Source organism: Zalophus californianus, chromosome 9 (assembly GCF_009762305.2).
Source record: "Zalophus californianus isolate mZalCal1 chromosome 9, mZalCal1.pri.v2, whole genome shotgun sequence".
Classification (NCBI taxonomy): Eukaryota; Metazoa; Chordata; class Mammalia; order Carnivora; family Otariidae; genus Zalophus; species Zalophus californianus.
The window spans coordinates 8,809,772-8,822,217 of NC_045603.1; the positions used below are offsets into that span (position 1 = coordinate 8,809,772).

Consider the following 12,446-nt stretch of genomic DNA (forward strand, 5'->3'; position numbering starts at 1 on the left):
CTCAATCCCCAAATGTCCAGGAAAGCTTTTTGTAACACTGTGAAGGGCTCTTTCCTGAGCTTTGCTCAGTTTGAAGCCTGTAGGTGACTAAAGCATCTAGCAGTCACATATAGTAGGCGCTCAATAAATTAAAATCATCATAGTAAACACAGAAAAGACCCATTTCCCCTCTGTCCTGTGTCCTCCATATCTCAAGGCCATTTTTCTTTTTTTTTGCCCATGCATTCTATTAAGTTCTCTAAAGGTAGAGGGTAGTGGCGTTAGCAGAGGTTGTGTCGAAAGCACCCTTGAATGATCAGGGATACAACTAACCATATACCCTGAGGACAGAAGACACAGGAGACTGGGAAGTTTTGCCAAATCAAGGGAAGGCCTCCGGCCCCATGCAGAAGTCCTGTACTTGGGCTCCTGTGGGGCAAGATCCAGGTGGCAGCCGCCCCAGGGTCTCAGCCCTCAGCTGCCTCTGCTCATCGGAGGTCAGCCCGCCCAAGGAACTGTGCAAGTTGTTGGCACTGAGCCTACAGAAGCCGGACCCACAGCGGGCAACTGGATGGTGGTGGGGGGGATCGAGGGTGCCATTTCATCCATCTGTGCTCCTCCGGGAGCCCTTCTGACCTTACCAGCCCTGTGGAAGCTGCTGCGTGGGGACCAAGGGCATGATCCACCCTTGAACTTGCCATCCATCCGAGAATGCCAGATGTACCTTTGAGATTTGATGAGAGAGAATACTTCACAGTGTGTGTGCAAGTGCTAGAACAGAGGGCAGACGTACTAAAAACTGAGAAGTCCAGAGGCAGAACGGACTAGTCTGGAGCCTGGGCAGACGCCTGAAGCTTAGTGCTTCAAGATCCTCAGCAACCTTTGGACTACTGTCTTGTCCCAGGCCTGGCAGAGCTGGAGGGGGTCAGGGGCCATCTTGTCCAAACCTCTAAAGGGGATGCGGAGAAAGGCCGGAGGGGAGGTGCCCTGCTTCAGCAACCAGCACTCCTCCCACCACATTGCTTCCCCACTGTCTCCCGCCCCCTCGTTTCTATGAACAAAGTGGGAAAACCCCATCTTGGCACCTGGGGAAACAGGCAGAAAGGCAGGCCTGGCTCCAGGTTACAGGGACTTGGCACTTCCAATCTGGATCCTCCCACATGTTAGGGCTGGGGAGGAACTGGTCCTGCTCTGGGTCAGAAGAGGGTAAGGGGATACAGGAGGCCAGCTTCTCTGGGAGGGAAGGTACAGGAAACCTTTGGGAAGAACACTTAGGAGCTGGTCCCTTCCCTAGGCCTCCTCCCTTGTCCCCAGAGGGAGACTCTCCCCACCAAGGGTGACCTCTTTCCCCGACTGCCATTTGCCCACCTCTGTCTCATAGGGTCAAGGTGATGGCCCCGAGCGGAGGGGACACCCTCCATGGCCTGGCTTTCACCTCCCCTTTCCCTCCCCTCCAGAACAAGCACGTGCCACATTGCCAGCACGTCCCAGGAAGTGTTTAAGCCTCAGAAAAGCTCAAGGAGGTGGGTCAGGGTCCCATCCTGGGAAGCAGGCTCTCCCTTCCTTTCCTCCCCACAGCCAGGGCCAGGCTCTCCCCCCACAGCCACACCTTACCATCCCACCTCCTGGGTCACCGACGTGCCCCCAAGGGCCCTCCCCCAACCCCACACCTGGGCCCCTCCTCCAGGTGCTGCTGGTGCCCCAGGGTTTTTGCAGAAGGAAAGACACACAGACAAGTTTGGTTCAGAAGTAAGAGGCTGGGGGAGGCCACCTGGTGGTGCTTCCACTGGGTGATGCGGCCCCTAGGCTTCCCTGCAGCTATGATCGCAGAGCCTGCAGTTTGGCAATTTCTCTGTTGTCCATTCAAGAAATCTCTCCTCAGACCCCTCTGGTCACACAAGTGGGGAGGGAGTGGTGTGTGACTTTAGGCTGCTCTCCCTGGCCTGGTGTTGAGGGAATTAGGCCAGGCCCCTTTGGGGGAGGCGAAGGCCCCTAGATGCAGCCTGACTTTTGGCAGGAGGCAAAGGCTGTTCTTCGGCTGAAATGCAACTAGAGAAGGCACAAAAGTCCTCACTGCTGAAGGGGGCTGAGGGCCATCTGGGGGGGGGGTGGGGAGGGAGGTGGGAAAGGACACATGCCCTTGTCTGCAGGGCTTAACCTCCCATACCAGTTGAACCTCCCACCCTCGGCCAGGCTCCCTCTCTCTGCCCCAGGCTGCAAATCAAGGCACTTTATTAAAGGGAGGGAGCAGCCCCGAGACAAGGGCACAAAAAGAACCCCCCTATGTGTTTGCAGTGGGCAACAGCCAAGGAGGTCTGGACGACTGGAGTGGAGACTGCTAAGACGGAGGGGAGGGAAGGGAAGGAGACCTCAGCACGAGGGCCCTCAGAACGGCAGGGTCAGATGCTGCCCCCGGCTGAGGGGAGGCCTGACCCTCATTTCACTCCAGATCTAGTATGGGAGCCTGCAGGGACCGGGCCAGGAAGGCCGCTGCAGCCGGCGCCCTGGCTGTCCTCGCAGCACCTTCTACCTTGAGTTCAGAGCCTAGGTCAAGACTGGCTCTCTGGCCCAGAGCCCCATCTGTCCTCTTCCCTTATACCCCACCAAACCTCCCAAGGGACCAGAAGCACCAGGAAGCCCAGGGAAGGAGAAGTCAGGGAGCTGGGGCTGCCATGGAGACCCCATCACATTAGGCCTGAAGACATGGGCTCACCCCATCTGGGGACCTGCAGGGCAAGGCTGGCCCAGTGGAGGGAGGGGGTCCAGCATAAAGGAGAGCAGACATGAGTCGAGCTTCCACTTCATGTAAACAAGAAGGAGTGACCCCTGCCCGGCCAGCGACAGTCTTGTAGGTGCGTGTGGTCGTCCTGAGATGCTGCAGACTCTCACATCTGGGATTGAGGGTCCCTGAGGCCAGGATGGAGGCTGTTGGGCAGGAAGCAAGTGAGGGTCCAAAGTGCAAACTGGTGCAGGGTTTGACCTGTATGCTCCACAGGACAGGGCTGGGGGCATCCACAGGTCCTATCCACCGCTGACCTATGGCTCAGGAAATCGTGCAATTGCTGGCCTTGGCAGGACTGGGACTTGTTTTACCTGCAGAGACAAGTGACACAGGCAAGGAAGACGTAAGTGAAGTGCTCAGTGGACTCGCCTCCCACTCCTCTCCTGTGCACTGCCCACAACTCAAATTTGGGGCTGGGGTCACTGTCTCCCTTCCAAGCTGCTGATCTGGAGTCAGTAGGGCCCCCAGGAAAGCAAAAGGAAAGGCTCTCCCTGTCTGGTACTCTCAGAAAGACCGTCACTGTTTGGGATATCAAGGGGTCTGCCACCTCCTGACCTCAGCAGCGTCGCGGTGGTGGGGGGGGGGGGCGCGTGAAGGATCCAGAACCCCAATCTACAACTATAATCAATGACTTAATGTCTTGCTAAGAGGTGGTTTACCAGTAGCTAATACTGTATGCAGTCTCCCTCACAGCTTACAAAGCACCACCAGTCACTCTCTCAGCTAATCCCCCTGGGTCGCTGCTGCACCTCGAGGTGTCATTAGCCCTGCCTTACAGCTGAGGGCAGCCGGGCCACCAGTTCCCTGAGCCAGTCAACACCAGCACCAGCACCTGGCCTTCCAAATCCAGCCTCAGCTCCTTCTATCGTGCAGGCACCCCGGGAAGGGGTCACCAGGGTCAGCAGGCTGATGGAGAGCCAGGCAGCACGGCTCGGAGCACTCGCTTAGGGGGGGTGGTTTCAAGACAGAGGAGGGAGGGAGCACACTTCATTGAGGGGAAAGATGGGGGCAGAGAAAGCTGTTCTTCTCCAGGCCAGAGAACCATGCTTCTCTTCCCAGGTCCCTTCCATCCACTTCTACTTCCTTTCAACCCCAAAGCGGAGGCCAGTGGCTTCTTTGGCTGGATTTCTGCTCCCAGAGCTGCGGAGGGGAGGAGGGGTGGGGAAGCGGAGAGGCAGACACTATTTCTGGCCCTCCAGGTGTCAGGCTGCTGGGCCTCTGTCCTCCTGGGCACGGGCTGCCTTTCTCCCGGGTGCAGGCTGCTGAGCTCCTTCCTGCTGGCCCCTCTCCACACAAGGATCACCTCCCTGGCGCCCACACCACCTTCCCGTATCACTGCAGCTGTGACTTTAATTCATATGGCGGCTGCCTCCTCTCTCGGGCCCTTAGTAAGGGAGACACTGAAGAGGCTCCAGTAGGAGCCTCTCCCCTCCTCACCCCCCCCCAAGCTCGGCTGGCCACCACCCTGTCTGGGCAGACTGAACCCGCTCCTCGGGACTTGCTGCAAGTCCAGCTGGGCCTCCTTGGAGGCCAAGCTTGAGAGCGTGTAGGGCTTAGAGAAGGTGGGAGGGGGGGCTGGATGACTGTGCCACCCCCTCCCTGAGGGCTCCAAGGGTCAAGGCGCCTGGGTCATCTTCCACGGTGGTGCCAGGCTGCCTCCGACACAGCTCTGCTGCTGCTTACTCCCGCTGTCCCCTCATGGCTGCAACAGACATAGCTGTCCCCACTGCCTCTCCTTGGCGGCATCCTTTGTTTGCTTGGCCTACTGAGCAGATGCGGAGTTCCTGCCCAAGGGGAGCCGCACTTTGCAGGCAGGTAAGCAGATCAATTTCTGTATCCCGAAGCAGGGGAAGGAGTGTAGCTTGGGGGGTGGGCGGTGGGTGGGAAGGGCGGGCCTGCTTCCTAGGCCTGTGCTCTGCCCTGGCTCCTGCACCCCCCCCTTCCCCGCCTGGGGAGGCTGGGACAGGCTGGGACAGGCGGGGGTGAGAGTCCAGGTTTGCCAGGCTGTGCCTCCCACTCGTTCCATCCGGCCATGAAAGCCTGCAGAGATTCTTTAGACTCAAGACTCATCTCCATGCCTCTGACGGAGAGATGGTTTGAGGACAAACTGTGTGTGCCATCATTCCTTCAGGGCATGCTGACTGAGAGTCTAGCATGTGTAGGTGTTTGGCAGGACTGAGGAGAATCAGACCTGCTCAGGTTAACAGGGAAGAATACACAAATGGCCATTTTGTTTTGTTTTTTTACAAAGTACAAATCTCCTTTTTTACAAAGGGAGATTTGAGGGAAGGCCAAACTTCAAAGGGAGTGAACGCCAACGTCGGGGTGGGAGCTGGTAGAGGTGCCTGGGGCGTCAGGGCAAGGCTGCTGATCCGAATGCCACACAAGGACCATGGGCTCTACTCCCCTAGGGGTTTTAGGACTTCATATTCCCCTTTTCTGCAAGGTTCTTCCTCTGGATGTCCACACAGCATTCTCCATCCCTTCATTCAAGTCTCTGTTCAAATGTCCCTTTGTCCCTTCATCAGAGAGGCCTTCCCGATCACCCTTTATAAAAGGGTCACTGCCCTCCCTGTCCCTGTTTCCAGCACAGTATTCACTCCATAAGAGCAGGGGTTTTGCTGGTTTTGTTCGCTCTTGTACCAGGAACTTAGCACAGAGCAAAGAGTGCATAGATATATATTTGTTGAGCAAAAGGGATGACCGGGCAGTGGCAAGCTACTTAAAGGTTCATACCAATACTAACAACAACAGCAGCATCAGTAGATCTCGGCTGGGCGATGTATATGCCCTCACTCACCTACGTGGTGATAAAAGCCCTGGCGAGGCCCAAGGGAAACCAGAAAGACAGAGGGATCATGACATATGCCAATGAGAATAAGGATGTTGGCTTCTTTTCTAGATCCCAGGTGGGAACTGTTCCTCGAAGGATGCTCACTCGATTCCCCTCACCTTGCTGTGTGGTTGGGACCCTGACTGATAACACTGCTTGGCTTTATCAAGTCAGACCTCCAAATACCAGCTGGGGCATGACCCATGATGCTCAGGAGTGACACTGAATTTTGAAACTCTACTCAAGACAGCTCTTGAGTAGACTTGGAACTGGAGGCCCACAGGTCCCCTAGGGAGCTCTGAACCCTAGAAGCACTTCCCCAACCTTCCATCCCAGACAGGGGCCCAGATTTCCAAGAGACATTTGAGACCTCCAGCCCCCAGGGATGACACAGGTGAGCCTGAAGTCCCAAATCCAGGAGCCCAGTGGCCACAGAACTAGGAGCCAGACCACACTGCCAGTTAGGGTGGTCCCACATGCATGAATCAGAGAACCCAGGAGAGTTCCGGAAATGCAACTGTCACTGCAGTCACCTCAGAGAACTCTGGGAAGAAAAGCATGGGCCCAGGCAACCTTGGAAGGTACTCTGAGGTATTAATGGCCACTCTCCACTAATGGGATACCAGGGGGGAGAGTCCATTGGTAAGAAGCCTCTGGCCCTTCCAAATAGTCTTTAATGATGTAGGAAAGTGGCACTAACCCTAACCTTCTGGAGATAACCACAATGCTTTGTGCAGGGCCCTGGGAGGCAAGAGACCATGCTGCCCTATCTCCCTGAGTGACCAGGGACACAGAAGCTTGCCTCTCTGCATATCCTATCTGTGAATGATGTCATTGGGCAGGGTGGCTGTGAGTTCTGTGTGACAGCATTTAGCATGGGCCCACCCAGCACCTGGTCAGGGAATGTCTGTGCCTTTCTTCCTTCCCTGGAGGACATCACCTGGAACTTCCCCCCACCCCCCAGCCTGGCAGCCCCGTGAGAAAAGGGCCTATCCAAGTGTTGTCATAATCCGCTGCCCTGGGGACCCCCTACATGGGAAAACACTCAGGACACTTGTTTAAAATGCAGATCCCTGAGCCCGGCCCAGCGATACAGACTCCCCACTGTGTTTTAACAAGGCTCTCCCGTGAATGCTGCTCCCTGAGATTGGGACCTCTGCCCCAGAGGGCCTGTCCCAAGCTCCTGGATGGACACAGGTGGCAGGCTCGGGAAAGGTGCTAAGTGCACCCAGTGCAGAAACAAGGTCTTAGTTGAGAGAAAAACCAGAAGGAAAAGCTCAGCTTCCACCAGTAGAGGGGGCAGTGAGCCTTCAAACCACCAGGTAACACTTTGCCCCCACCCCCAACCTTGACAAGACACCCACCCCCCAATCCCCAGACCTTCGGAAGGGATTTCCAAAGGTTCTCCCAAGGGCCACACTTGGACCTGCAAAAATCTGCATGGTGCTTGACAACTATATACTTCTTACCAAGCAGTCTTACAGGCTGCCAGCACTTAGCTTTTCTATTTTTCTCTTCCACCCACCCTATCCATCAGCCCAGGCTCTCCCTGGACAAGAGGGCAGCAGGGAGAGAGAAGACAGAGTCTGAATCGGGAGCTCAGAGGGACCTCTGAAACCCTCCCTGGCTCAGTTCCTCCTCTTCTCGAACAGGAAACAGCCCTGGGGAGGGGAATGGATGGCTCCAGGGTATGGGGAGCAAAGTGCTGGGAGCTGAGATCCCACATGATGTCTGTTCTGATGATGTCCTGAATGTTCACTGTAGGAAAAAGATCCTTTCCCTAGGTGAGGGCTCTAAGGCAGTAAAGTGATTTCCTCCCGGATGACAGTTCCCAGAGTACTGGAATTACTAGTTTGGGGGCCCCGTGCAATCAGGAACGCGACCCTCTGCCACACAGAGTCCTGGGTACTTAGCTTCTGAGACGAGGTGCCAGGACAGCCCAGCTGCAGTCCAATGTTTGGGGAGCTGGAGGCCAAGAAAAGGGCCTGTGGGGAGAGAGGGGTCCTGCTTCTTGCCACTGCCCTTTGAGGGAAGCAAGCAGCAGGGAGAGGAACGGGCTCATTAGCAACCTGACTACGAGGCGCCCGGGAACGGGATGCCCAGCCAGGTGAGCCGAGGCTGTGCTGGATGAGGCCACTCTGTTTCTTCTAAAGGATGGAGAAGGAATAGGGTGTCCCTGCTGGGCATCCCCGGGGCCTTCCTGATTTTATGTGCCGGCGTGTCGGGCACTCAGGAGAGGAGCTTCCCCAGGGCGCAGCCCCACGCGCTTGGCTGGCTCCTGGGCACCGCCCGAAAACACTCAGAGGGCAGTGGCAGTGGCGGTGACCAGCCCAGTCCTCCAAGCAGGGGAACTCGCTGCTGACTTAGGAACGGTGGCAGGAAGGGACAAGACAATGGGTCTTTCGTTTCTATGGAAACAGCACCTCAGGGTGAGGGGCTGAAGGGAGTGAGAGCTTCCATTTCACAGTCAGGACTTGGGAAATGGCCCTTTTTGTGGTTGGGCTCGCCCCTCCCTCGCCCTTCCCTGCCAGGTGTTCACCATGGCAACCCTTCCTCCAAACAAGAGGTGCAAGGTGGCAGAGCAGCTGGTGTTGGGGGCGCCAGGGAGCCCAGCGGGGACAGGAGTGGGGGCCAGCACCCCTCCCTGGCAGGACATGGGCCCTGGCCTGGGTTTGAGTCCTGACTCCACTACCACTTGCTGTGCCCTGGGACCACCGAATGCACCTCTCTGAGCTTCTAGCAGCCACCTCTGTGGTTGTTGTGAGGAAAAAGTGAGAGAGAAAGCATCTCGTGAAGGACCAGGCACTTCCCGGCCAAATGGAGGTACGGCACTGGCACCCCTGTGTCCCACACTCCCAGGGACTCCCAGGCCTGTCCTGACGTGGAGAAGCACAGACGGAGCACGCCAGGTTCTGTGGCCGGCTGGGGGGGGGGGTCACCGGGGGGGGGGGAAGATGGCTGTGATCCGGTCAGAGCTGGGGCCGTGGGGGCCACAAGAGACCTGGAAGCACTCAGGCTGCCCAGGCCAAGGCCCCAGCATCACCTCCCTGGCCGGATGGGAGGCTGGTCTCACTACTGCCGAGCGCCACAGCCATGGGAGAAACCCCAGCATGGAGACCCCTCCACTGGGAGGTGCTGCCGCGGGCACAGGCATGGGCAGCAGCCCCGGCTGCCATCACCAGCCTCCAGAAAGTCCTGCTCCGGAGAAAGAGACAAAGGCCCAGACCTCCAGGGGTTCCCCGAGAGCCAGCCAGAAAGACATGACCACCAGGAACAATGTCTCCCGAATGTAAGCAGCATGGCAAACACCACTTCCCAAATAAGCACACGGAAGAGCCAAGTCACACTATTTACAACAGAAATGAGGAAAGTGGGTCAGGGCATTGGTGGGGCACAGGTGAGGGTGGGGCGTGTGTGAGCCGGCTGGATCGTGATGACAGGTGATGTGGCAGGGAACAGGTTTTCTAGAATGAGCCCTACACTCAGAGGCAGAGGTCAAGCCGGGGTCAGGCCTCTCAGCCGCTCTGTGTCTGTTTCTTCACTGACAAAGGAGAAAGTTTCCAAGCCTCCGGTAGTAGTTAAGGATAGCTCTCAGACGACTCCACGGCCGGCACTGTTCTGGGCACTTTATATCCTCAGAGCAGCTGAGCAAGGCAGGTACCCTTCTCCCCTTTTATTTCTTTATTTTTAAAGATTTATTTATTAGAGAGAGAAAGAGAGAGCAAGCGAGCACGAGCAGGACAGGGGCAGAGGGAGAGAGAGAGAGAACCCTAAGCAGGCTCCGTGCCCAGCGCAGAGCCCCACGCAGGAGCTCGGTCTCCAGACCCTGAGATCATGACCTGAGCTGAAATGGAATAGTCAGATGCTTCAGCCAACTGAGCCACCCAGGCGCCCCGTCCCTGCCCCCCTGGAGAGAAGAGGAAGTGAACTTGGACCTGCCCGAGCAGCAGGGGAACTGGGCCGCGTCGGAGCTCAGGGCTCCCGCTCCCTGCGTGCCAGCACGCTGCCTGTCTGCGGGGAGGAGGCAAGGCTCCCGGAGGAGGACGGGGGCGGGGGGGGCCTGGCGAGCAGGGTGCCGCAGGCGGAGGGCTCACCTGAGAAGTCGGCACTGGAGCCCTCTTTGGGCCTCTTCCCCGTCACTAGCTGCACTTCGGCAAAGGTCTCGGCGCAGAGGGAGCCGGTCACACCGTTGGGCGCCGTGGGACTCTTGGCCTGTCGACTGAAGAGCCTCTTGCTAAAGCGCCTGCCCTCCTTGGCCGCCGTGGCCTCCCCGTTGGCAGCTTCTCCTTTGCCGTTTCGGACGAGCGCCTCTGGGGGTCTGGGCTTCAGGTCCATGCGCAGGTGAGAGAGCACCCTGCCGTCCTTCCGAGTCAGCTCTCCGGAGGGAACGGGCTCCACAGGGGGCAGCACCTGCTCCAGCGTGACGAGGTCATTGAGGAAGCCCTCCAGGCGCCGGGCCGCCGCACCGCCTCTGCCACCCTCCTCCTGCTCCTCTGGGTCGCCGCCGGCCTCCCGCTGCTGCCGGGCGGCCCAGCGCATCATCTCCCCGGGGGGGTGGCGGCTGCCTGACACCAGGGCGTACTTGGGGTTGATTAGCTTGCGAGCCACGGTGGAGGAGTAGTTGGGGCCGAGCCTCCCGGCGCCCCCTGCCAGGTTCAGCTGCTGGTACAAGTTCACCTCCTCGGAGATGGCATACAGCTCCCGGAACTCCACATCGAAGGGCTCCACGTTCTGCCCTGTGAGGAGGAGGAGAAGGTTCCTGTCCACGTAGGAGGAGCTCCAGGTGAACCTGGGAACATGGCGACAGAAAAGCACGACACATGGGCCCAGCCTGTGGCAGGCCCCTGGCCAGCCCATCGCCACAGCCCGCCGCCCCACCCCGACCTCATCTACCACGGAGGGCGGATGCCTCGCTGCCTGGTGGAAGGGGCCTCCTGGACCCGCATCCTCCTTCTTTCCCAGGTCTTGGCCTCAAATGCAGAAAGCAGGCAAGGGCATGGGAAGGCAGGCCTGGATTCCCACCTGGTTTCTACCCTTGGATGCCTTGTAAAGTGGGGCTCATGGGGCGTCCAGTCACGAAAGTGTTGTGAGGCTCACGTGTGACACCCCATATAAAACACTTAGCTCAGTACGTGGCACAAACACACACTGAATAAGTATGAATGCAAGCTGCTGCTATTGGTTTTGTTTTTTGTTTTTAAAGATTTTACCTATTTGAGAGAGAGAGCGCACACAAGCAGGGGGAGGGGCAGAGGGAGAGGGAGAAGCAGGCCCCCTGCTCAGCAGGGAGCCTGATGTGGGGCTCGATCCCAGGACCCTGAGATCATGACCCGAGCTGAAGGCAGATGCTTACCCGACTGAGCCACCGAGGCGCCCCTGTTTTTGTTAATAATGGCTCTTCTCTGAGTCTTAGAGCACTCGGCGTCTGCAAACCCGCACACTTTAGCCACGTCAGAGGACTCCTGCCACTTACTGATTGCTTCACGGGCCAGGTCTCTTGCCTCACCTAGATTTCAGTTTACTTGGAGGACAGAGACTGCACAGATACAGTCTCTCATGTTCCTGGTAACTGACTTCTGAATCGAATTCAGGACACATTTCCTCCACACCACACCCTTACATTTCTTTTTCTTTTTCTTTTTGGCATATGAAAATTTATTATTGTCATGTTTCGCCATCAAGACTTACGATCTTGGTCTTTCCTTCTTGCCTCTGTATTTGGCAAAAAGAGAGACACTGGCTACTTTGACAACCTTAAAGTGAATTCCAGGAACATCACCAACAGTGTGACCTTTGCAGCCAAATCCAGCACCAGAACCTCATCATTTTCCTCAGTAAAATTCAAACAACCATCACTGGGTACAAAGGCTGTGACGTTTTTGCCATTCTTGACCAGCTGGATCCTGACACATTTCCTGATGGCAGAATGCGGCTGCTTGGCTTCAACCCCTGCTTTTCTCAGCGCAATTCCCTTTGCATGGGAAGCGCCTCCAAAAGGGCTGGCGCCCAGGGCTGTGCCCAAAGGGGCTTTCTTGTACGGTTTATCATGCCACTTCTGATGTCGTCGGCTATGCAGCTTCCTGGCAGTACAAAATCTACGACCCTTACCCATCTTGCCGGTGCCACAGGCCTGAGCAAAAGAGACCACACCCTCACATTTCTTTCCCAGATCTGGTTCATTCTGCTTCCTGATGATCCCACCCAACAACTAGCCTCAAAATGCAACCAGCTGCTGTGGACCACGAAAGGCAAGCCATGCTTAATGCCCAGGAAGAGTTGACCCTCTTTCTGGAATAATCCAGTAGCCAGCAATTTTGAGGGCAGGGACTGGCCAGGAGGCTCTTCTTTGGCATTAGATCAGATAATACCCCTTAATCCCATGACTATGGGGGCTCCAGTCCAGAGTCTTCCTGACCATGTACATTTGTTACCACAAATAAAGGCTTCCGGGGTTCTTCTGTGACCTGGCCTGACTCACCTGTAAGATCCAGTGGCTACTTTTTCACCATCTACCATTAGGAACGTTGATGACAGGGTCCCCTTGATCTTCCCCATGGGCATATAGAAGCCAACACCTGTCACAGAGCGGACGCGGATGTTCTGTTGAAAAGAGGAGAAAGGCACTGTCACTCATGAGGCTCTGAGCCAAGTTTTGTGTGCGCAGAGGAGGAACCCTCTTATCTGTGGAACCTGCCTGTTGGTTCCTGTCTATACTAGACTCCGCTTCCTACAGCCGTAGAGGTGGAACCCCATTTGGAGAGCAAGAGGAAGTTAGCAAATCTTGCTCTGAGCGTAGATGAGCCCAGAGTGATGCCTGGCTGCTCCCAAAGCTCCCCAGAAGAGAACCATAGC

The 12,446-nt window shown here is 56.8% G+C and overlaps 1 protein-coding gene and 1 pseudogene across 1 annotated transcript in view; both read right to left on the bottom strand.

Annotated features, from left to right (window-relative positions):
* Positions 1 to 631: 631 nt before the first annotated feature.
* The window catches only part of FAM83F (family with sequence similarity 83 member F), a 34,351-nt gene continuing 22,536 nt past the window's right edge, over positions 632 to 12,446 (bottom strand). Inside the window, exons 3-5 of the mRNA XM_027593472.2 lie at positions 12,073 to 12,194; positions 9,689 to 10,383; positions 632 to 3,072 (exon numbers count right to left, since the gene is read on the bottom strand). Of these exons, the coding sequence (XP_027449273.2) occupies positions 3,023 to 3,072; positions 9,689 to 10,383; positions 12,073 to 12,194 (867 nt within the window). The 3' untranslated portion in view covers positions 632 to 3,022. The remainder of the gene's footprint in view (positions 3,073 to 9,688; positions 10,384 to 12,072; positions 12,195 to 12,446) is intronic.
* LOC113921948 lies at positions 11,279 to 11,706 on the bottom strand (annotated as a pseudogene).